At 45.6% G+C, this 26,186-nt stretch overlaps 1 protein-coding gene across 4 annotated transcripts in view; it reads right to left on the reverse strand.

The window, feature by feature from the left end:
• C1H11orf54 (chromosome 1 C11orf54 homolog) overlaps window positions 1-26,186 on the reverse strand; it is a 188,176-nt gene that overhangs the window by 70,336 nt on the left and 91,654 nt on the right. For all 4 annotated transcript variants that reach the window (XM_063920330.1, XM_063920332.1, XM_063920329.1 and 1 more), the window contains 3 exons: window positions 25,363-25,464; window positions 20,914-21,090; window positions 6,713-6,862 (listed from right to left, as the gene is read on the reverse strand). In XM_063920330.1, coding sequence (XP_063776400.1) covers window positions 6,713-6,862; window positions 20,914-21,090; window positions 25,363-25,464 — 429 coding nt within the window. The remainder of the gene's footprint in view (window positions 1-6,712; window positions 6,863-20,913; window positions 21,091-25,362; window positions 25,465-26,186) is intronic.

Genomic DNA, 26,186 nt, shown 5'->3' on the forward strand with positions numbered 1-26,186 from the left:
CCATCCTCTGAAGCATATAGAGGGTTGAATTCCACCTCGTTACCACCTCTTGCTTCAGATGATGGCAGGGCAGGTTCAGGACTGTTTGCTGGTGCTCCAGTCTTCTGCACGCGGTGGCTGAATGCCGAAAGTGGCCCGCAATTCTTCGGGCCACCGACAGCATCTCTTGCACGCCCCTGTCGTTTTTTATATAATTCTGCACCACCAAATTCAATGTATGTGCAAAACCTGGGACGTGCTGTTCCTCAGTTTCCGTAAGAGGTTGTCGGCTGTGTGCCTCTTATGGAAAGCGGTGATACAAAGCGTAGCCTGCCTAGGAACGAGTTGGCGTTTGAGAGATGCTGCTACTGGTGCCGCCGCTGCTGTTCTTGCTGCGGGAGGCAATACATCTACCCAGTGGGCTGTCACAGTCATATAGTCCTGAGTCTGCCCTGCTCCACTTGTCCACATGTCCGTGGTTAAGTGGACATTGGGTACACCTGCATTTTTTAGGAGACTGGTTACTCTTTCTGACGTCTGTGTACATTTTCGGTATCGCCTGCCTAGAGAAATGGAACCTAGATGGTATTTGGTACCGGGGACACAGTACCTCAATCAACTCTGTAGTTACCTGTGAATGAACGGTGGATAACGGAAACACGTTTCTCACCGCCCAGGCTGCCAAGGCCTGAGTTATCCGCTTTGCAGCAGGATGACTGCTGTGATATTTAATCTTCCTCGCAAAGGACTGTTAGACAGTCAATTGCTTACTGGAAGTAGTACAAGTGGTCTTCTGACTTCCCCTCTGGGATGACGATCGACTCCCAGCAGCAACAACAGCAGCACCAGCAGCAGTAGGCGTTACACTCAAGGATGCATCGGAGGAATCCCAGGCAGGAGAGGACTCGTCAGACTTGACAGTGACATGGCCTGCAGGACTATTGGCTTTCCTGTCTAAGGAGGAAATTGACACTGAGGGAGTTGGTGGTGTGGTTTGCAGGAGCTTGGTTACAAGAGGAAGGGATTTAGTGGTCAGTGGACTGCTTCCGCTGTCATCCAAAGTTTTTGAACTTGTCACTGACTTCTGATGAATGTGGTCCAGGTGACGTATAAGGGAGGATGTTCCTAGGTGGTTAACGTCCTTACCTCTACTTATTACAGCTTGACAAAGGCAACACACGGCTTGGCACCTCTTGTCCGCATTTCTGTTAAAATAATTCCACACCGAAGGGGTGATTTTTTTTGTAATTTGACCAGGCATGTCAATGGCCATATTCGTCCCACGGACAACAGGTGTCTCCCCGGGTGCCTGACTTAAACAAACCACCTCACCATCAGAATCCTCCTTGTCAATTTCCTCCTCAGCGCCAGCAACACCCATATCCTCATCCTGGTGTACTTCAACAGTGACATCTTCAATTTGACTATCAGGAACTGGACTGTGGGTGCTCCTTCCAGCACTTTCAGGGGGCGTGCAAATGGTGGAAGGAGCCACCTCTTCCCGTCCAGTGTTGGGAAGGTCAGGCATCGCAACCGACACAATTGGACTCTCCTTGGGGATTTGTGATTTAGAAGAATGCACAGTTCTTTGCTGTGCTTTTGCCATCTTAACTCTTAAGTTTTCTAGCAGGAGGATGAGTGCTTCCATCCTCAGGTGAAGCTGAACCACTAGCCTTGAACATAGGCCAGGGCCTCAGCCGTTCCTTGCCACTTCGTGTCGTAAATGGCACATTGGCAAGTTTACGCTTCTCCTCAGACGATTTTGATTTAGATTTTTGGGTCATTTTACTGAGCTTTATTTTTTTGGATTTTACATGCTCTCTACTATGACATTGGGCATCGGCCTTAGCAGACGACGTTGATGGCATTTCATCGTCTCGGCCATGACTAGTGGCAGCAGCTTCAGCACGAGGTGTAAGTGGATCTTGATCTTTCCCTATTTTACCCTCCACATTTTTGTTCTCCATTTTTTAATGTGTGGAATTATATGCCAGTAATATATCAATAGCAATGGCCTACTACTATATATACTGCGCACAACTGAAATGCACCACAGGTATGGATGGATAGTATACTTGATGACACAGAGGTAGGTAGAGCAGTGGCCTACTGTACCGTACTGCTATATAGTATATACTGGTGGTCAGCAAACTGTGCAAAACTGAAATGCACCACAGGTATGGATGGATAGTATACTTGACGACACAGAGGTAGGTAGAGCAGTGGCCTACTGTACCGTACTCCTATATATTATATACTGGTGGACAGCAAACTGTGCAAAACTGAAATGCACCACATGTATGGATGGATAGTATACTTGACGACACAGAGGTAGGTAGAGCAGTGGCCTACTGTACCGTACTGCTATATAGTATATACTGGTGGTCAGCAAACTGCAAAACTGAAATGCACCACAGGTATGGATGGATAGTATACTTGACGACACAGAGGTAGGTAGAGCAGTGGCCTACTGTACCGTACTGCTATATATTATATTATATACTGGTGGACAGCAAACTGTGCAAAACTGACATGCACCACAGGTATGGATGGATAGTATACTTGACGACACAGAGGTAGGTAGAGCAGTGGCCTACTGTACCGTACTGCTATATAGTATATACTGGTGGTCAGCAAACTGTGCAAAACTGAAATGCACCACAGGTATGGATGGATAGTATACTTGACACAGAGGTAGGTAGAGCAGTGGCCTTCTGTACCGTACTGCTATATAGTATATACTAGTGGTCAGCAAACTGTGCAAAACTGAAATGCACCACAGGTATGGATGGATAGTATACTTGACGACACAGAGGTAGGTAGAGCAGTGGCCTACTGTACCGTACTGCTATATAGTATATACTGGTGGTCAACAAACTGTGCAAAACTGAAATGCACCACAGGTATGGATGGATAGTATACTTGACGACACAGAGGTAGGTAGAGCAGTGGCCTACTGTACCGTACTGCTATATATTATATACTGGTGGTCAGCAAACTGTGCAAAACTGAAATGCACCACAGGTATGGATGGATAGTATACTTGACGACACACAAGTAGGTAGAGCAGTGGCCTTCTGTACCGTACTGCTATATAGTATATACTGATGGTCAGCAAACTGTGCAAAACTGAAATGCATCACAGGTATGGATGGATAGTATACTTGACGACACAGAGGTAGGTAGAGCAGTGGACTACTGTACCGTACTGCTATATATATATATATATATATATATATATATATATATATATATATATATAGTTATACTAGTGGTCAGCAAAATTCTGCACTGTCCTCCTACTATATACTACAATGAAGCACAGATATGGAGCGTTTTTCAGGCAGAGAACGTATTATACTGGTGGTAATGGTCACTGGTCAGCAAAACTCTGCACTGTCCTCCTACTATATAATACTGCTGGTCCCCAGTCCCCACAATAAAGCAATTAGCACACTGAGCACAGTCAGATATGGAGCGTTTTTCAGGCAGAGAACATAGATATTTGCACTTGCAGCACACTGAGCACAGATATTTGCAGCACAATTTGCAGCCCACTGAACATAGAAACTGAGAGGACGCCAGCCACGTCCTCTCACGATCATCTCCAATGCACGAGTGAAAAATGGCGGCGACTTATATAGAATACGAATCTCGCGAGAATCCGACCGCGGGATGATGACGTTCGGGCACGCTCGGGTTAACCGAGCAAGGCGGGAGGATCCGAGTTGCTCGGACCCGTGAAAAAAAAGGTGAAGTTCGGGCGGGTCCGGATCCCGAGGATCCGAACCCGCTCATCACTAGTTTATAGTGGCAGTGACCGTAGGGGGCAATATAGACTTCCAGTTAGCCGCAATTTGGCATTTAGCCGTGTTCAGAATATGCTTAGGTAATATCTGTTGTTGGCGGGAGATGTGAGGTAATGGACGAGAAAGCAGAGAGTAGAGAGGTGAGGTCGGGACTAAGAGACCAAGAATGTAAAAAATTAATTTATGGATTTTTGTCCAATAACCTTTGATCCATGGGCAACTCAACCAAATGTGCAGCAGGGTTCCACGCTGACCACATAGCCTCCAGCATCTATCTGAGCAGGAGGGGGAGAATGAGTGAAGACGCGTAGGTACCAAGTACCAGCGATAGTATATTTTGTAAGAATTTTCTTTAATTCGAACTGATCTGGAGCTTTTGGAGATTTCCGTTCTGATATCAGACCACTCCTCAGTAGTCAGTCTCACCCACCTCTCTTTCCCAGACTAATTCATGTGATTCTTTTTGGGGTAAATTATGAGCAAGTAAAATTTGGTATATGGCAGAAAGCAGACCCTTAGTCGATTGGTGAGATTGGCACAGGGATTCAAAGTTAGATTTACCTTTCATAGAGGAAGGTCTGGGAAGAGAATTAAAAAAGTGACGTAGCTGTAAGAATTGATAAAATTCCGAGTGTGGGAGGGAGAAGCGGGATTGTAGATCAGCAAATATTGGGAACGCATGGAGGGGCGCAATAACTAGTAGGAAAAGAATATTTTTGTTAGTCCAAGAATCAAACGCAAGATGGTTTGCACGCGGTGGGAAGCTAGGGTTGTTCCATAAAGGGGTGAGGAGAGGGTGGAAGGAACAAAGCTGGTATAGCCGGGAACAAAGGTCCCAAAACGGACAGAGTAAATCGTATGGTGGGTAATAAAGAGGATGCAGGTGGGCGGTGTTTCGGTAGACCCCATAAAAGGCTATAAGAAGAGTACTTCTGAAGTGTAGCTGCTTCCAGATGTGTCCAGACTCTGTGGCTAGGATCGGCGTGCCAAAGGACACACAAAGTTAAGTGAGTAGCTCTATAATATCTGAAAAGATCAGGGACTGCCAGACCTCCCGCCAGGTGGTGCTTTTGTAGAATTCGCATTTTTACCCTGGGTTTTCTCCCTGCCCAGATAAAATTGGTGATGTCAATTTGGAAATTTTGGGGGATTTTAGTAGGGATATGGATGGGGAGGGTTTGCCACAGGTACAGCAGGTGCGGTAATAAGGTCATCTTAAATGCAGTCATGCGCCCAAACCAGGATAGAAAGTATTTATTCCAGTTGGCCAGGTGTTTTAATGGAAGAGAACAATCTGGGAAAGTTGGCAGAGGGCGTGGCTTCTTCATAGGGAAGGGGCATGGCCAAAGTTATCCCCCTGTACTTGTGCCCCCTGTAGCTGTACCCCCAGCATCTGTGCCCCCAGTAGCTTTGCCACCTGTAGCAGTGCCCCCAGTAGTTATGACCCCTGTAGTTGTGCCCCCAGTTGATTTGCCCCCAGTAGCAGTGTCCCCAGCAGTTGTGACCCCTGTAGTAGCGCCGCTTGCAAACACCAAAAAAAACAATACATACCAGCCCCGCTCCTGCTTCCAGACCGCTGCTGTGCTGTCCTCCGGCCGATGGCTCCTCTCTATAGCAGCGCTGCACAAACACTAGAGGTCAATTATGACCTCTAGTGTCTGTCACTGGAGCCGGCTGCAGCGGGCGCCCACACAGCCCACGGCGCCTGCTGCAGCCGGGGGGAACGGGGATCAGGAGTAGCGGCACTTGCCACGCCGGCGGCACCCTCGGGGAAGGGGTGCCCCTGGGGCAAAAAACCTGCTTGCCCATGGCAAGAGCCACTACTGTGTATGTGCTAGTTAAGTGAGTAGACTGGTATCTAAAATAGATGTTAGATGGATCGATCCTTTATGGTTATTAACATTAAAGCTTTTGTTACCATGAGAAGTACCTGCTGCACTTCTGACTCTAAGTTCTTAGATCATTTATAACTTTTAATCTCAATGAGCAGGAAAGATGAACTGGGTGCTCTGTCGGGATACGGTCGTTAGGTCGACAGTCATTAGGTCGACAGTCATTAGGTCGAACACTGAAGGTCGACATGCATTCGGTCGACAGTCAATAGGTCAACATGGTCATTAGGTCGACATGTAGGTCGACATGAGTTTTTCACTTTTTTTTCCATTTTTTGGATTTTTCCATACTTGACGATCCACGTGGACTACGATTGGAACGGTAACCGAAGCATGGCGAGCGAACACGGTGCACTAATTGGGGTTTCCCGTCACTTTACGAAGAAAACGACATCAAAAAAAGTCCAAAAACTCATGTCGACCGTTTCACCTGTCGACCTAGTACATGTCGAACTTCAGTGGTCGACCTAATGACTGTCGACCTAAGTTGAGTCGACCCAATGACCCGTACTCGCTCCTGCTGATCATGCTGTTAGTGACAGGCAATTTGGTGGTTTGCCATCCGTCTAATTGGTCTTCCACCAAAAGAACAAATAAATGCACTGCCACATGAGATGCTATTAGGAGGAAGAGGGTGGGAAGAGTACAGATTAATACTTTCAAATATATCAAGGGTTTTAACAAATTCCAGGAGGTAAACATTCTTCAAATGATGAGAAGTATTAGAAAACGAGGACATGCACTAAAACTGGAGGGAGGCATGGTCCAGGGGAAATTTGAGGAAAAATTACTTCACAGAAAGAGTAGTGGAATTGTCTCCCATCAGAGGTGGTAGAGGCTAAGACAGTAGAGCAATTAAAATATGGATGGAATAGACATAAGGATATTATTACAAAGAAATAAGGATCAATAAGGTTTGAGGCAAAATTATGGTTAAAAAAAAGGGGCAGATTAGATGGGCCAAGTGGTTCTTATCTGCAGTCACATTCTATGTTTCTGTGTTTTTATTAGGGCCTTCAGAGCATTACTTACCATTATATGGAGTTTTGCTTTTCCATTTTGTATAATAAATGTTCCTCCCATTCCCACAGGTTTGTCTTCATAATGTTCTTTTAAAGACTTTCTCATACAGCTTACAAAGTTATCTTTACCTGTCCTTTGCTTTACATTCACCTCTATGACCTGAAAAATATATTTAAAAAAAGGCATCAAATCCAATAAAAAATGGAACATATCATATTTGAAAACTCACCATCACCATGGTAATTTACCGCAGACTAATTGATACCCGGGACTATTTAATTAGCCCTGAATGCAGCTCGCAGGCTGCAGTTAAAAGGGGAATTTTTGTTTCAGGTCTGAGCGACCCAAAAAGAAGTCCCAGATAAATTGCCTGTTATTGGGTGCCCGAACCACGTTGACACATAGGTCCAGGAACGTATCCCATATTCTATGTGTTAACGCTCAAAAAAAGTTTATTTACTGGGTGAGAACAAGGGGCCCCAACTGAAATTGAGTAGCACTCAAGACCAAAACTACCACCCTTTTTCACACCCATTAAATTAACAAGTCTAATTGAATTCTACCCTTAGTGCACTGATGCTTTTCATTAAGCATGGAATAATGAAAGCTGTAAAACCTCATTTACTTTGTGAAATGGATATACACCATAAAACGCCTTGGCTGTATATTGGATGCCTTGATGGACCACCCTATGCACAGCATGGACACAACTATTCTAAGCTCTTAAGAACAGACTATAATTGAGCCGTGATGTGGCAAAATGCAGAACAATCTTTAGGAGCTTAACTATACAAAAGTTAGGACAATCTCCCACCTCTACCACCAATTACAAGCATCCCCACACTATTTTGACAACACATTGCAAAAATGCCTCCCCTACGAGTCCAGCCTCTAGAGGCCAGGAAGAGGGCAGCACTCTTTAGCACCGGGTTATTCGTACCTGGGATTGAGGTGGGCACAATGAGGGTCGTTCAGATGTAGGAAGCAGCACAGCAGTAGAATGTCAGCGATTTGACAGTCTGCAGCCATTTTGGGGAAACACCAAAACAGAGGCGTGTCACCATCATTTAGGGGGAGGGAAGAGGCCATGGATCTCTGTCACTGCACAGAGATTTCCTGACCTCTGCGATGGGCAGCTGAGTGGCACCATGGATGCCACAAGCCACTCGTTTGTGTGCGAGTGATCCAGTGTCTGCATCCTAGGACACAGGTCGGATCACTGCTGCATCAGGAGGCGTCTGCTTGTAATAGGCACCTCCTGCTGCATTACCATACAATGCTATCACTGCTTCTACCAATAAAGCAGCAGTGATAGCAACTCCAACCACATCTGAATCAGGCCCAATGTAGACACCAGCAGTGGGATGTAATGGCACCAGCGGAGGTGCTAAATGCCAGAAGATCTGACTTTTTTTTAAAGTGGCAATCACTTAAAAGGCAGAACCATTCCTTGTAACTGCCCCTTTAAAAAACGTTTGTGATTGACTGACATTCCGCACCTCTGGCGATCCTAGACGCCATTACATACTGCCACAGACCTGTACTGATAAGACTGTGGCTGGTTTCTAGAAGTGTTTCCATTTTAATTAAGAAGTCTATCAATTTCCATTTGGAACATAGCCAGGTTGATCCGGGTGGGCAGTATGTTTCTCTGACGTCCTAGTGGATGCTGGGGACTCCGTCAGGACCATGGGGAATAGCGGCTCCGCAGGAGACAGGGCACAAAAGTAAAAGCTTTAGGATCAGGTGGTGTGCACTGGCTCCTCCCCCTATGACCCTCCTCCAAGCCTCAGTTAGATTTTTGTGCCCGGCCGAGAAGGGTGCAATCTAGGTGGCTCTCCTAAAGAGCTGCTTAGAGTAAAAGTTTTGTTAGGTTTTTTATTTTCAGTGAGTCCTGCTGGCAACAGGCTCACTGCATCGAGGGACTTAGGGGAGAGAAGTGAACTCACCTGCGTGCAGGATGGATTGGCTTCTTAGGCTACTGGACACCATTAGCTCCAGAGGGAGTCGGAACACAGGTCTCACCCTGGGGTTCGTCCCGGAGCCGCGCCGCCGACCCCCTTGCAGATGCCGAAAAGTGAAGAGGTCCAGAAACCGGCGGCAGAAGACTTTTCAGTCTTCATAAGGTAACGCACAGCACTGCAGCTGTGCGCCATTGTTGTCAGCACACTTCATAGCAACGGTCACTGAGGGTGCAGGGCGCTGGGGGGGGCGCCCTGGGCAGCAATGATAGTACCTTATTCTGGCTAAAAATACATCACATATAGCCCCTGGGGGCTATATGGATGTATTTAACCCCTGCCAGGTCTCAGAAAAACGGGAGAAGAAGCCCGCCGAAAAGGGGGCGGGGCCTATTCTCCTCAGCACACAGCGCCATTTTCCCTCACAGAAATGCTGGTGGGAAGGCTCCCAGGCTCTCCCCTGCACTGCACTACAGAAACAGGGTTAAAACAGAGAGGGGGGGCACTTATTTGGCGATATGACTATATATATTAAAATGCTATAAGGGAAAAACACTTATATAAAGGTTGTCCCTGTATAATTATAGCGTTTTTGCTGTGTGCTGGCAAACTCTCCCTCTGTCTCCCCAAAGGGCTAGTGGGGTCCTGTCCTCTATCAGAGCATTCCCTGTGTGTGTGCTGTGTGTCGGTACGTGTGTGTCGACATGTATGAGGACGATGTTGGTGAGGAGGCGGAGCAATTGCCTGTAATGGTGATGTCACTCTCTAGGGAGTCGACACCGGAATGGATGGCTTATTTAAGGAATTACGTGATAATGTCAACACGCTGCAAGGTCGGTTGACGACATGAGACGGCCGGCAAACCAATTAGTACCTGTCCAGGCGTCTCAAACACCGTCAGGGGCGTTAAAACGTCCTTTTACCTCAGTCGGTCGACACAGACACGGACACTGACTCCAGTGTCGACGGTGAAGAAACAAACATATTTTCCTTTAGGGCCACACGTTACTTGTTAAGGGCAATGAAGGAGGTGTTACATATTTCTGATACTACAAGTACCACAAAAAAGGGTATTATGTGGAGTGTGAAAAAACTACCTGTAGTTTTTCCTGAATCAGATAAATTAAATGAAGTGTGTGATGATGCGTGGGTTTCCCCCGATAGAAAATTATTGGCGGTATACCCTTTCCCGCCAGAAGTTAGGGCGCGTTGGGAAACACCCCTTAGGGTGGATAAGGCGCTCACACGCTTATCAAAACAAGTGGCGGTACCGTCTCCAGATAGGTATACAGATGTGGATAAATCCACAGGGAACCAGCGCTCAAACCCTATTTGTAGTGGTGAATGTACGGTTATAAAGTGAAACTAAAATCAATAATGAAAAAGCAGGTAATATACTTAAGGTTGTTTATTCTAAGATGCTGAGATACTTTCTTTCCCAACAGGTATAAATTCGGTTTAAAAGTCAATCAGTGATTGGGGCACGCTCCTGGTTTGAGCTTAAATTCTGAAGTGCAAGGTTCAATTGAAAGAACAAATGCTGTAATCTTTGTAAAGTCGAAAAAAAAAAAAAAAAAAAATGCCACAAAAAAATATTAATGATAATATGTACTAAAGTCCAAACGGTTTACAAGTCTATACAGACAGCGGCGTCCCGCTAATCTGTGCTCTGAAGTGAAGGATTCTCTTGTGAAGTGATGAACAGTTGACAGCGGTAGTGTATGCTTTGGTTAGAGTGGAGAATAAGGACCCTGGACTGGCGCTATTCCTCCTGCAGCACGTCCCACAGTAGAGCGCCCGAATCAGGCCCGCTCTGTGGGGCCGCTGACCTGGGGTGTGCGCCTGTCACAGAGGCGAAGTGGACCCGGCCGGAGCTCTCCGAGCGGCTGGCTGCGCCTCTCCTCCTCCTACAGGGACTTACCTTCTCCCTTCCCCTCCGCCTTCCACTCTCCGCTGTCTCGGGCTTCTTCCGTCGCCTGGCAACCGGTTGCTTCCGGAACTCAGGATCACGTGACCGGATGGTTTGCGGAAAGGATAAGCAGTACTGTCCTTCTTTGTAGTGAATATTCGTCCTCAGTCCAATGTAGTATAGATGGGTAGCTCCAACGCGTTTCGACCTGTTAGGGTCTTCCTCCCAGAGGAAGACCCTAACAGGTCGAAACGCGTTGGAGCTACCCATCTATACTACATTGGACTGAGGACGAATATTCACTACAAAGAAGGACAGTACTGCTTATCCTTTCCGCAAACCATCCGGTCACGTGATCCTGAGTTCCGGAAGCAACCGGTTGCCAGGCGACGGAAGAAGCCCGAGACAGCGGAGAGTGGAAGGCGGAGGGGAAGGGAGAAGGTAAGTCCCTGTAGGAGGAGGAGAGGCGCAGCCAGCTGCTCGGAGAGCTCCGGCCGGGTCCACTTCGCCTCTGTGACAGGCGCACACCCCAGGTCAGCGGCCCCACAGAGCGGGCCTGATTCGGGCGCTCTACTGTGGGACGTGCTGCAGGAGGAATAGCGCCAGTCCAGGGTCCTTATTCTCCACTCTAACCAAAGCATACACTACCGCTGTCAACTGTTCATCACTTCACAAGAGAATCCTTCACTTCAGAGCACAGATTAGCGGGACGCCGCTGTCTGTATAGACTTGTAAACCGTTTGGACTTTAGTACATATTATCATTAATATTTTTTTGTGGCATTTTTTTTTTTTTTTTTTTTCGACTTTACAAAGATTACAGCATTTGTTCTTTCAATTGAACCTTGCACTTCAGAATTTAAGCTCAAACCAGGAGCGTGCCCCAATCACTGATTGACTTTTAAACCGAATTTATACCTGTTGGGAAAGAAAGTATCTCAGCATCTTAGAATAAACAACCTTAAGTATATTACCTGCTTTTTCATTATTGATTTTAGTTTCACTTTATAACCGTACATTCACCACTACAAATAGGGTTTGAGCGCTGGTTCCCTGTGGATTTATCCACATCTGTATACTTACCATTTAAGGGGGGGTGGGACACCCCTCATTACCAGCAGCACACCCCGCCTCAGATTAACACCTCAGTGCGCAGAGAACCCATTTCTGTATACCGTCTCCAGATAGGGCCGCCCTCAAGGAGCCAGCTGATAGGAGGCTGGAAAATATCCTAAAAAGTATATACACACATACTGGTGTTATACAGCGACCAGCGATCGCCTCAGCCTGGATGTGCAGCGCTGGGGTGGCTTGGTCGGATTCCCTGACTGAAAATATTGATACCCTTGACAGGGACAGTATTTTATGGACTATAGAGCATTTAAAGGATGCATTTCTATATATGCGAGATGCACAGAGGGATATTTGCACTCTGGCATCAAGAGTAAGTGCGATGTCCATATCTGCCAGAAGTTGTTTATGGACACGACAGTGGTCAGGTGATGCAGATTCCAAACGGCACATGGAAGTATTGCCGTATAAAGGAGAAAAAGACAACGTCTTTTCAGCCTCAGTCCTTTCGTCCCCATAAGGGCAAGCGGGCAAAAGGCCAGTCATATCTGCCATGGGATAGAGGAAAGGGAAGAAGACTGCAGCAGGCAGCCCATTCCCAGAAACAGAAGCCCTCCACCGCTTCTGCCAAGTCCTCAGCATGACGCTGGGGCCGTACAAGCGGACTCCGGTGCGGTGGGGGGGGTCGTCTCAAGAGTTTCAGCACGCAGTGGGCTCACTCGCAAGTGGACCCCTGGATCCTACAAGTAGTATCCCAGGGGTACAGATTGGAAATTCGAGACGTCTCCCCCTCGCAGGTTCCTGAAGTCTGCTTTACCAACGTCTCCCTCCGACAGGGAGGCAGTAGTGGAAACAATTCACAAGCTGTATTCCCAGCAGGTGATAATCAAAGTACCCCTCCTACAACAAGGAAAGGGGTATTATTCCACACTATATTGTGGTACTGAAGCCAGACGGCTCGGTGAGACCTATTCTAAATCTGAAATAGTTGAACACTTACATACAAAGGTTCAAATCAAGATGGAGTCACTTAGAGCAGTGATAGCGAACCAGGAAGAAGGGGACTATATGGTGTCCCGGGACATCAGGGATGCTTACCTCCATGTCCCAATTTGCCCTTCTCACCAAGGGTACCTCAGGTTCGTGGTACAGAACTGTCACTATCAGTTTCAGACGCTGCCGGTTGGATTGTCCACGGCACCCCGGGTCCTTACCAAGGTAATGGCCGAAATGATGATTCTTCTTCAAAGAAAATGGACGATCTCCTGATAGGGGCAAGGTCCAGAGAACAGTTGGAGGTCGGAGTAGCACTATCTCAAGTAGTTCTACGACAGCACGGGTGGATTCTAAATATTCCAAAACCGCAGCTGTTTCCGACGACACGTCTGCTGTTCCTAGGGATGATTCTGGACACAGTCCAGAAAAAGGTGTTTCTCCCGGAGAAGAAAGCCAGGGAGTTATCCGAGCTAGTCAGGAACCTCCTAAAACCAGGAAAAGTGTCAGTGCATCATTGCACAAGGGTCCTGGGAAAAATGGTGGCTTCTTACGAAGCGATTCCATTCGGTAGATTTCACGCAAGAACTTTTCAGTGGGATCTGCTGGAAAAATGGTCCGGATCGCATCTTCAGATGCATCAGCGGATAACCCTGTCTCCAAGGACAAGGGTGTTTCTTCTGCGGTGGCTGCAGAGTGCTCATCTACTAAAGGGCCGCAGATTCGGCATTCAGGACTGGGTCCTGGTGACCACGGATGCCAGCCTGAGAGGCTGGGGAGCAGTCACACAGGGAAAAAATTTCCAGGTAGTGTGATCAAGTCTGGAGACTTCTCTCCACATAAATATACTGGAGCTAAGGGCAATTTACAATGTTCTAAGCTTAGCAAGACCTCTGCTTCAAGGTCAGCCGGTATTGATCCAGTGGGACAACATCACGGCAGTCGCCCACGTAAACAGACAGGGCGGCACAAGAAGCAGGAGGGCAATGGCAGAAACTGCAAGGATTCTTCGCTGGGCGAAAAATCATGTGATAACACTGTCAGCAGTGTTCATTCCGGGAGTGGACAACTGGGAAGCAGACTTCCTCAGCAGGCACGACCTCCACCCGGGAGAGTGGGGACTTCATCGGGAAGTATTCCACATGATTGTGAACCGTTGGGAAAGACCAAAGGTGGACATGATGGCGTCCCGCCTGAACAAAAAACTGGACAGGTATTGCGCCAGGTCAAGAGACCCTCAAGCAATATCTGTGGACGTTCTGGTAACACCGTGGGTGTACCAGTTGGTGTATGTGTTCCCTCCTCTGCTTCTCATAACCAAGGTACTGAGAATTATAAGACGTAGAGGAGTAAGAACTATACTCGTGGCTCCGGATTGGCCAAGAAGGACGTGGCACCCGGAACTTCAAGAAATGCTCACAGAGGACTCATGGCCTCTGCCGCTAAGAATGGACTTGCTTCAGCAAGTACCAGGTCTGTTCCAAGACTTACCGCGGCTGCGTTTGACGGCATGGCGGTGGAACGCCAGATCCTAAGGGAAAAAGGCATTCCAGAAGAGGTCATTCCTACCCTGGTCAAAGCCAGGAAGGAGGTGACCGCAAAACATTATCACCACATGTGGCGAAAATATGTTGCGTGGTGTGAGGCCAGGAAGGCCCCACGAAGAAATTTCAACTCGGTCGATTCCTGCATTTCCTGCAAACAGGAGTGTCTATGGGCCTCAAATTGGGGTCCATTAAGGTTCAAATTTCGGCCCTGTCAATTTTCTTCCAGAAAGAATTGGCTTCAGTTCCTGAAGTCCAGAAGTTTGTCAAGGGAGTATTGCATATACAACCCACTTTTTGTGCCTCCAGTGGCACTGTGGGATCTCAACGTAGTTCTGGGATTCCTCAAATCACATTTTAAACCGCTCAAATCTGTGGATTTGAAATATCTCACATGAAAAGTGACCATGCTGTTGGCCCTGGCCTCGGCCAGGCGAGTGTCAGAATTGGCGGCTTTGTCCCACAAAAGCCATATCTGATTGTCCATTCGGACAGGGCAGAGCTGCGGACTCGTCCCCAGTTTCTTCCTAAGGTGGTGTCAGCGTTTCACCTGAACCAGCTTATTGTGGTACCTGCGGCTACTAGGGACTTGGAGGACTCCAAGTTGCTAGATGTTGTCAGGGCCCTGAAAATATAGGTTTCCAGGACGGCTGGAGTCAGGAAAACTGACTCGCTGTTATCCTGTATGCACCCAACAAACTGGGTGCTCTTGCTTCTAAGCAGACGATTGCTCGTTGGATTTGTAGCACATTTCAACTTGCACATTCTGTGGCAGGCCTGCCACAGCCTAAATCTGTCAAGGCCCATTCCACAAGGAAGGTGGGCTCATCCTGGGCGGCTGCCCGAGGGGTCTCGGCATTACAACTCTGCCGAGCAGCTACGTGGTCGGGGGAGAACACGTTTGTAAAATTCTACAAATTTGATACCCTGGCTAAAGAGGACCTGGAGTTCTCTCATTCGGTGCTGCAGAGTCATCCGCACTCTCCCGCCCGTTTGGGAGCTTTGGTATAATCCCCATGGTCCTGACGGAGTCCCCAGCATCCACTAGGACATCAGAGAAAATAAGATTTTACTTACCGATAAATCTATTTCTCGTAGTCCGTAGTGGATGCTGGGCGCCCATCCCAAGTGCGGATTGTCTGCAATACTTGTACATAGTTATTGTTACAAAAATCGGGTTATTATTGTTGTGAGCCATCTTTTCAGAGGCTCCGCTGTTATCATGCTGTTAACTGGGTTCAGATCACAGGTTGTACAGTGTGATTGGTGTGGCTGGTATGAGTCTTACCCGGGATTCAAAATCCTTCCTTATTGTGTACGCTCGTCCGGGCACAGTATCCTAACTGAGGCTTGGAGGAGGGTCATAGGGGGAGGAGCCAGTGCACACCACCTGATCCTAAAGCTTTTACTTTTGTGCCCTGTCTCCTGCGGAGCCGCTATTCCCCATGGTCCTGACGGAGTCCCCAGCATCCACTACGACTACGAGAAATAGATTTATCGGTAAGTAAAATCTTATTTTTTCTTACAGCTTTTGTTAATACCACTGTATTGCACATACTTGCTGATGTTCCCCCACCACATAATAATTATATTATCAGTCAGGTTGTCTGCTTTATACTGTAGCATTATCGCCCTCAACTCCAATTGTTTGCATAAGTGATTTTAATAATGTCATGGACTCTGTTTTGGATAGGTGGAGAGAATCCTCAACCCATGTTCCTGCCTCTCCCTCCCCCACCCCTTTACTAAATTAATTTCTACAATAGGCCTAGTAGATATCTGGAGATAGCATCACACCCAGGATATTCAATACTCAAGTTAATGCAGCCACAATTCATGTTTTCCCATATTGACTTGATGCTTATTTCTCAAAAGTCCTGCTCCTACCGTACAGGAGGTTCAATACTTGTCTAGAGGAATTTCTGACCATTCCCCTGTGCTGTTGTCCCTAACTAACTAGTTCTTTGGTACAGGGAGTCCATTTCAGGAAACTCAACACTTTTTGGCTCATCCTTATGGGAACTGTTTCTGAACTCATTGTGGAGTGGAAGCATTTTCAGACGGATTACTTCTTCTATAATATGAGAAGTGCTTCATGCTGACGGCATGTGTGAGCTGTTCTTTGTGAACACGGCGAAACGTACGTCAAAGGAGCTTCCAGGCAGCCCCGCTGACTGCGCACAGCGGGACGTCCGTTTCACAGGTTCTCAATGGCTGATTACGTTATTTAAAAAGTATACTTTGCATGTATTGTCCACAATTGATTTTGACTCTTGGATGTTATAGACAGCAGCAGAATTAGAATTAAGTTGTAGAGGTCCTGATCGACATTATTGGTGACGGATATCATTATGTGTATGACGATTAGGATGTAAGGCATATTGCGATGAAGATAAAGTTGTCATACTGCACAGATGTTATAAAACCACTAAGACTAATAGCAGATTAAGCTGGAATATCAAACTGAATGTGTGGTTTATTCATCTGTATACGATCTTCTAGACTGGCTGGGTGAACATAGCCTGGATGATACATGCTGCAATGAGAAGGAAATGTTCTTAATACTATAAAGGCAACAGTGTTTCCATCTCTTACAGCTGACTCAATATGTCTAACAGGAAGAATTGTATTGCCATATTACTTCTCCTGTGTTAATTGGGTTGTAATAATTGACCCGATATATCATCCAGTCCAGGCACAAACTGCTTTTATCATATCATTTTCTTAAGCTCCATATCTGGGTTCCAGGGTGCTAGTAGTTCTCTCATCGGTTGCGCTGGCTTTTCGCCATCAGCCCAAAGCAGAAACAAAGTTACACACCTGCATAGCCCGGATATTCTTCTGCCTTTCCATAGGCTGGTGTGAGTAGGGATCGCTCACCCCGTATTCAACACTGAGGCAAATGCGGGGCAGCAGAATCCAGAAAATACCGTAACAGCCTGGCCTTACTATTTTCTCTCCTTACATATGGACAACAAAACATGAGTGCATGATTACTGGCCGGGGCCAACAAGGACACTTTGAACCTATGTACATTTTTAACCATGTCTTGTCTATATATGTTATTTGTTTTTATTTCGCCTTTTTAACATGTTTTGGAGTAAATTGTCACTCTAGTCTTATTTTGTAGGAAACTATTAAAAGTTAAGTTTTAGATATCACCTATCTCAATCCCGAGTATCCGGAACCTTAATTGTCGGTATATTAGAGTGCCCCACCCCAAGAGAGTTAGATATCACCTATCTCAATCCCAAGTATCCGGAACCTTAATTGTCGGTATATTAGAGTGCCCCACCCCAAGAGAGTCTACTCAGATGCGTCTCTGCGTCCTCCCTCCTCCTATAATGACCCTGTTATAAGACATTATGCTTTTAAAGCCCTAGTCGAGGATCTTTTATTAAGCGGGTTGATGAAATCAAGGCCACTAGCAAAAGGAAGAAAAATCAACATGGACAGCTGTGCCAACAGTTGAAGACCAATTTATAGTCTAACTAAATCTCCTACCGATGGTATTCTTTCGTCTGCAGCCCAAAAGGAATGGTCAGACTTCCTGTTTGATCAATCTTAACGTAAAATTCTCTTTTCCAGGCATGCTTTTTATTCCCAGGCAGAGGTGGGGGCTAGTTAATTGTCTTTTTTGGCTAGAGAGGATAGGGGTCATAAATCTGTTCAACAGATACGTAATGCACAGGGCATCTTATGCTACCCTGGGTCCTCTATTGCAGAGGTTTTTCTCCAACATTATCCCACTTTATACAACTCTAGGGCGACATATTCGATAGAGCATCTTCAGGACTACCTATCTCAAGTTACCCTACCACAGCTGTCACAGGACTCTATTTACTCTCTTAGAGCTACTTTTACCTCAGATTTAATTGATGCTACGTTCTCCACCTTTTCTAATACTAAAATTCCTGGCTGTGAGATTCTGCTGATAGAGGTGTACAAAAAATTTAGAGACTTTTCAATCCCGTATCTGTTGACTGTTTAGTTCCCTGTTTGAATGTGGCTCACTTCACTCCTATGTGTTTGAGGCCATTACTATAGTCCTAGCTAAGCCTGGTAAAGATCTCACCCTTTCCGATTCATATCAACCTATTTCCCTTCTCTCCACTGATGTCAAAGTATTGACCAAATTCTAGCTACATGGCTAAATAAGGTGATTATATCCATTGTACATGATAATCAGATGGGAATTATGTAGAGGAAATTTACGGTGTGCAATTTACGTAAGCTGTTTTATCACCTACAAAGGGGGAATTGTGTTAGCTCGGAGGTTGTGGTGGGATCACTTGATGCTGCCAAGGCCTTCAGTTTAGCCTAAAGGCCATTCTTATGGGAAGTGTTGGATAAATATATCTTTGGTCCCAAGTTCATTAGGTGTATCTCTGTTAATGGGTATGTAACACCTTCTTTTCCTCTTGGTCGGGAGAATCGACAAGGGTGTCCTCTTTCCCCGAATTTATTTGCTCTTGCAGTGGAGTCTTAAGCTTATTTGTTACGCACTGCTCCAAATGTTTCTGGCCTTAGAGTTGGAGAGCCCATAGAGGTTATTGCTTTGTACACGGATGACATATTTTCGAATGATGCTGATGCTCTCACCTCGCTGTTACGGATTGTTAATCAGTTTGGAAACTTTTCTGGACTGCTTATCAACTGGGATAAGTCTAGCATTTTACCCATCTCTGGCCACTTCCCTGTTATGCCCATTGCAGTGGACTCTCCGATTTCAGTATCTGGGTGTATGGATCACGCCTCGAGCTACAAAGTATGTTACCCAAAATATTGACCCTGTGACGTTGGATTTTAAATGACTAATGCATTCATGGAAAAAGCTTCCACTTACTGTTCTCGGTCACATTAACCTTTTTAAATGGCCGTACAGCCCAGATACTTATACTTGTTACAGCATTTGCCGGTCTATATCCCTAAGAAAGTTTTCTCTGCTGTTGATAGTGTTCTTTCTTCATTTATTTGGAGTCCCCTCTAGCCAAGTCTAAAGCCGATGGAGGTCTGAGCCTCCCTAACCTCCGTATTTATCATGAGACCTCACAATTGGTGCATCTTTCCAGCTGGGGCTCTTTTGGTGTTCATCCTAGCCTCTCTGGATTTGTAGTCGAGCTGGTGGGTCCTTCCTTTTATCGGTTACAGCTTCTTTTATATGGCTTTTCTGTATCTCTACTTCCTCCTCTCCTACGCCAAGCCCTATTACTCTCCTACGCCAAGCCCTATTAGTTTGTCGATTCTCCCACTCCTTATACAACTGTGAGGATTTGTATGCAGACTCACCCTTATGGTTCAATAATTGAATAATACCCGGAGCTAGTGGGTCTTTCCCATGATAATATATAGCTGTTGAAAGGGGTCACTTCCATAGGTCAGCTATTTGAGGAAGGCTGCTTTAAGTCATTCCAACAAATGAGCAGTGACAACAATGTTCCTAACTCTGCATTTTTACGTTATCTACAGTTATGGCACACAGTACAGATGCAATTTGGCAGATCCACTACTCCTATGTCTGCCTCACCAATTAAAACTCTGCCTCAAAATTTAGTTTCTAGAGGCTATATTTCCACAGTGTATACCAATTTTAATTCCCGTCTTCACCCACGCCTTTTTGACCCTCTTAAAATTAAATGGGAGGCAGACTTAGGTGCTCTCTCTCTGAGAAGTGAATACAAATTTTAGGCACCATTAAATTCACTACTCATTGTGTAAGGTACCAACAAGTTTATTATTATGTTCTACACAGAACTTACCATACCCTGGTCTCATTGCACCAAGTGGGCCTGATACCTGCTTTCCCAAGTGTATAGCAGAACATTCTGATTTCTGGCACTTGCTGTGGCAGTTTTTTTCTTTTTGGTCCGCTATCTGGGAGGATATTATACACACAGAACCCTCCCTTCCCCCACTTTGCCATAAGCTTTGTTAATTTGGTTTAGCTATATGAGGATACATGCTCTATAGTTATTTATAAGTACAGTATAACTTATGTCTGCCCACTTTAGCAAAAGTTGTGGTGGCTAGGAGTTGGTATGCATCTGCTTTACCTGACCCTTTCAAGTGGCGGTTCCTAGTCAATGATGTAGCCAACCAAGAAAGACAATTATTTACAAGTCGAGGCACGATGAACAAACTCGACAATAAATTAAATAGATTGTGTACCTCCAATATCAGCAGAGGACCTTGGGCCTGAAGTGAGTTCATATCTGTTTTCTTACTGTTAGACTACCTGTAGTTCTTTCAGAATTCAGCGCTCCCCACCCCCAGCTGTTTTCTGTTCTCTTCCCGTGTAAGATATATGCAATTAACTATCCGCGAGATGTAATTATGAGAGTGTATCACTTTGATTAATCTCTAAATGTCATGTACAGTTTGCTGTCTAGTTTGACAACCCACTTATTTGTATTTGTTTAATGCCAGTTTGCCAATAATAATCGGACTCATACGATGACTTTGGTATAATAGTGTTTATTTTATTTTTTTTGTAATGGATTGCAAAATACCAATAAAAAACACTTAATTAAATAAATGTACCATGTCTTCATACTGCTGCCAGCATTTCGATAAAAAAAAAAAACACTACTTCCATTGCATAAACTTCACACATACACTTATTCCTTGTCTATTTTGTAACCTTAACCAAAAGGCAGCTTCAAGTAGTTGCTAACAAAATGCTTTAACATATATATTTCTAAAGCAGCTGGTATATAGTAATGGTAAAATTTACCTTTCCTGGATTCCCCTCACTGGCATACAGGTTAGATAGAAGTCCAAAGTCAAGGTCATGGTACTTATCGCTGTATTTCTCCAAGAGGCAACTGTTGTCTGCAGGGTTGACACTAGCCATGTAATTCCCATTTACAGCCGCTGCAGTTAAGCTCTCTGCTTGTATAGAAAATATAAGCTGGAAAGTAGAAATTATAGTATAGGTTAATATACTGTAGAACAGTTAGAGGTCCTTGCACCACATGCAGGTGCGGATTTAGGGGTGAGGCACAACAGTAATGGTCGACTAATTTTATTATTTTTATTGATTGGTTGTCAGCCCTCATTTAATGGATAGGTAATTTAATATAATAATAAAAAAAGCCACTAACTATGACATTCTTTTAGTTTTAATTACATATTCATATTTACTAAGTAGGCCAGCTTAAAGGGTAGTACAGATGTGTCCTCCAACATCCTTGCTACCGTCACCTTAAACAGCCCTTCAAGTCACACCATGCTCGGTAGGGACGGGCGTCTTATGTGAAACTGTTTCTCTTTAAATGCGTCAAAGTCGCATTTCTATGTGAACAGGATGCACAAGCAGCTTATGCTGATTAAAATGATATGCGGCATGCCTATATTCTGTATGTGACTGTGGCTGCATCTGCATATGAAATGGTAAGTTAGAGTGTTTTCCTGGAAATCACTGTAACGTAGCATTTTGTATGCAGAAACAGCCACAGACGCACACAGAATATAGCATGCCGCATATCATTTTAATCAGCATAAGCTGCCTGCGCATTCTAGTCACATAGCGAATGTGATATTCGGCAAAAAAAAAAAAAAGACGCCTGACATTGGACCTAATTCAGACCTGATCGCATCAGCAAAATCTTTCTCTAATAGGCAAAACCATGTGCACTGCAGGTGGTGCAAATAGAACAGGTGCAGAGTGAGTTAGATTTGGGTGGGTTATTTTGTTTCTGTGCAGGGTAAATACTGGCTGCTTTATTTTTACACTGCAATTTAGATTTCAGTTTGAAAACACCCCACCCAAATCTAACTCTCTCTGCACATGTTATATCTGCCTCACCACATGGTTTTGCTCATTAGAGAAAAATGTTGCTGCTGCGATCATGACTGAATTAGACCCATTCGCAGGGCTGCCTGGGAGCTGCCGGCTGACTCACGCCAGGCATCTCCTACTGCATAGCGTATTGAGCCAAGATAGAGTTAACAAAGGTAAGTCAACCATAATTTTCCATTTCTTCTTCAGGGTCCACAGGGCTCTACAAGGGTCCGCAGATGCTGCTGGCATCTGTGGTGGTCTCACACCAAGACTGTGAGATCTGAAAAAGTCGGCTTCTCATCCTGGAATCCCCCCAGGAGGTCCACCCCGGCAGGCTGAGGGTTTGTCTTCAGAATTGGTATAAATGGAGCCATCTTTATCTTGGCCTTTAATAGGATTAACTGAGCCAGGGCAGTCAGACTTAATCCCCTGCTGTAATGACTTAATCCCCTGATGTATTGTTCTTTCTGTATTGTATTGCAGCTGAGAACAATAGATGAAGGGCTTATGCTAATAAACCATGGTGTGTCTAGGTGCAGCAGAGAAGCCAAGATAAGCATGGCTCCATATGTAGTTGGACATCTGGTAGCCCAGGCCTGCCTGGCAATGGGCTTGCCGGTCTTTGTAGAAGCTGACTGCCGAGGGAAGCACTGTCCTTTAGCTTTACCTAGGGGATGAAAGGACTGAAAGGTAGATGTTCAAGACCTGGAGTAGATGCTAAGGGCAGGAAATCAGTTTTGGGCGGCTGCAGAGTAGCCACAATTTTGTCCAATTCTGCGCCAAACAGGATATCCCCAGTGTAAGGCATCAATTCTAGGGCCCGTGTCATCTTTTCATGAGCATATCCAGAGGATGTGGTGGGCTACTACCGAAGTAGCAGATGAGTTGGAAGCCAGGAGACCAGCATCCAGAATCATTTCACCTAGACAGGAGGCTGCATATCTGATGTGCATAAAGTGGGACATATGTTTTTGGGAAATGTCAGAGGAAAGGCCTTCCTCAAAAGCTTCTGCCCAACTCTCAATTGCTTTAGCCACCCAGGCAGTGGCCATAACTGGCCGATTAATAGCGCCTGTAACGGAATAAGCAGATTTGAGACAGGCTTCAAGACTCCTATCCGTAGTCTCCTATAATGAAGATGTTGTAGGGATAGGTAAGGTAGAGGATTTAACCAGACGAGCCACATGAGATTACACAGCGTGGGGAACCTTCCACTTAGCACAATCAGATGATAGAATAGGGTAAAACGAAGCCAGTCACTTAGGTAGCTGGAACTTTTTACCGGGGGGTATTCCATGCTTCTTGCATGACTTCTGGAAATCAGCCTTAACTAACTTCTGGCACTTAAAAAGTGGGGCTTTTGGTTTAGGAGCATTTAAAGAATAGATTTGACGACCCTTACTAACGCAGATACATCCAAGGTGGATTGACGCTCCTCCTCCCCGAAGGTGTCCTCAGCGACAGTAACGTGCCTCCTCTGTTTCTCCAGATGACGTCTCAGAATCTGAAAGCTGTGTAGACTGAGAGTAGCACAGCACGCTTAGTGGCTTTAGTGGGCAAGGGTCTTTCACCCTGTAACATCTGATGAAAAGCAATAGAAGTAGTAGCAAGACTCTACTGAGCTAGAGAGCACATCCACCCAGGGAGAGGGCATAGCTGTGACTGGTATAGCAGGGTGCACCTGCTGGGGAAATCCCATAGGAGGAACCATTGTGGGGGTTGCTAGACTGTCGGCTATCTGTGCCAGTATCTGTGAAAAAGAAGTCCAGGGGGGTTCTTGCACAGGAGCTGGAGGAGCTGGCTGGTTAAGTGGAATATAGCAAGATGCACACAAGCCATCCTGTACAATGTCCTGAGATAAACCTGCTGAACAGGATTTGCATGAGAGCAGCAGCCTCACTGAGACCCTTGCCTTCGCTAGACATAGCTGCAAGAACAGTATAACACCCCATATGGCATTAGGCATTGTGCAGCAATTATAGTGCTTTGACAAACTTCACAAACACTGGTAGCTGTGAAATATATTAAACCCCTATACACCTGTTCTTAGGGTTTTAAGAAATAAAAGGGAAAAGTATAAGCTGAGAGTAGAAAAATCAGACAGCAGCGCTAGCACAAGTCACAGACAATGCAGAATATTTATATATATATATATATATATATATATATATATATATATATATACGTAGCCAAAGAGCGTGGCACTCCTGGTGACTTATGTAGACAAAACTTGCAGGTAGGCAGTACATAAATAACGATGTTTCAATGCCGTGTTTATTTAGGCATTTTCCTCAGGTATAAATGCCTAAATAAACACGGCATTGAAACGTCGTTATTTATATACTGCCTACCTGCAAGTTTTGTCTATATAAGTCACCAGGAGTGGCACGCTCTTTGGCTACGTATGTGATTCACCACGGAGGCACCCGGTGCAGTAAACCCTTCAATGGAGAGCCGGATCATATGGACTGTATATAATAAATATATATCTACAATGGGCACTAAATCAATAATACAGACCACAGTGGCTGGTAGGATATAGTGCTGTATAACCTGGCTCCTAGGAGTGATATACAGGGAGATTGGACCCAGCATTCCCAGAGACCTGTAGCTGCTTGCAGATAATGGCTGCTGTGGGTCTCTGAGGGAAAGGAGCGGGATGGAGGAGCAGCTAAGAGGCCGGAAGGCTGCAATGTAATACTGAGCCGGGGGAGAGGCCGCAGGGAGAGGGCTGACCTCCCCTATGCCGATATCAATCATCAGTTTCCCTGGCCTCAAGTAAATTACCCTGCGTCACTATAATTAGCCCTGGTGGTCTAGTGGGTTCACGGAGGAACCGGGGCGCATATCTGCACCTCCGGTCTGTCTCCTAAGACTGGAGTTAGGACTGTGTCAAAGACTCGGTTCCCCTTACCTGTCCCCAGTTGCTCCGGACCAGGGTCCTCCCGTGGAGCTGTTCTAGCCGTGCCCCCAGGTGCCCCACCGAAAGTATCAGACCGCTTACTGGTGTTGCAGCACCAGCGGGGGGTTGATTGAGCAGCAGTGCTGGTGTCTAGACTCTAGAGGACTGCCTTGTGCTGCTAGCTCTGTCTAGTAGTAAAAATAGAGCTTGGGCAGCCCCACTATTTAAAGGTGAACATGATGCTGCCAGCACCACAAAGACACTGAATAGCCTGGGCTGTGGGTGGGAATAGGGGGGGAGGGGGGAAGGATGTAAGCATCCTGGGAAATGTTAAAGCTTTAACTGTTTGGTGCCCGGTCCTTTACACCACCTACACCCCATTTTCTCCCCTGTGGAGCCCTATGGACCCTGAAGAAGAAATGAGCTTGGCCCTTTAACTAATGTATTTTTAATCTACTATTTTGACAATTGGGAACATTATTAGAAACTTCACCAACCTCAGCGTTCATAGACACGCTTTTATGTGAAACGGCTCCAGCACCTAGTATGTAGGCTCCAGGTAGGTGAATCTTCTTTGATACTGTATTAATGTTATATATCTTCAAAAGAAACACAGCTGTCAGAGGTAAAACTTATTCTTCAACAAAAACAGCAACATTTTTCATATACAGTACACGGACAAAATAGATGAAACTGTTACCATAAAATTAACGTAAAATAAGTTAAGAATTTAAGTGAACAAATTTCATGCCCACATTAATTTTAATTACGTGATGCATGCCCGCTGGGACAGCTCAGAACTATCCATCCAGTAAGTTTTAGCTTCAGATAAGACTTTGGACTTTTAGGTGTCTACAATGTCACAGATAATAAGAATTTACTTACCGATAATTCTATTTCTCGGAGTCCGTAGTGGATGCTGGGGTTCCTGAAAGGACCATGGGGAATAGCGGCTCCGCAGGAGACAGGGCACAAAAAGTAAAGCTTTTACAGGTCAGGTGGTGTGCACTGGCTCCTCCCCCTATGACCCTCCTCCAGACTCCAGTTAGGTACTGTGCCCGGACGAGCGTACACAATAAGGGAGGATTTTGAATCCCGGGTAAGACTCATACCAGCCACACCAATCACACCGTACAACTTGTGATCTAAACCCAGTTAACAGTATGATAACAGAGGAGCCTCTGAAAGATGGCTCCCTAAACAAAATAACCCGAAATAGTTAACAATAACTATGTACAAGTCTTGCAGATAATCCGCACTTGGGATGGGCGCCCAGCATCCACTACGGACTCCGAGAAATAGAATTATCGGTAAGTAAATT

Source organism: Pseudophryne corroboree, chromosome 1 (genome assembly GCF_028390025.1).
Source record: "Pseudophryne corroboree isolate aPseCor3 chromosome 1, aPseCor3.hap2, whole genome shotgun sequence".
Taxonomy (NCBI): Eukaryota; Metazoa; Chordata; class Amphibia; order Anura; family Myobatrachidae; genus Pseudophryne; species Pseudophryne corroboree.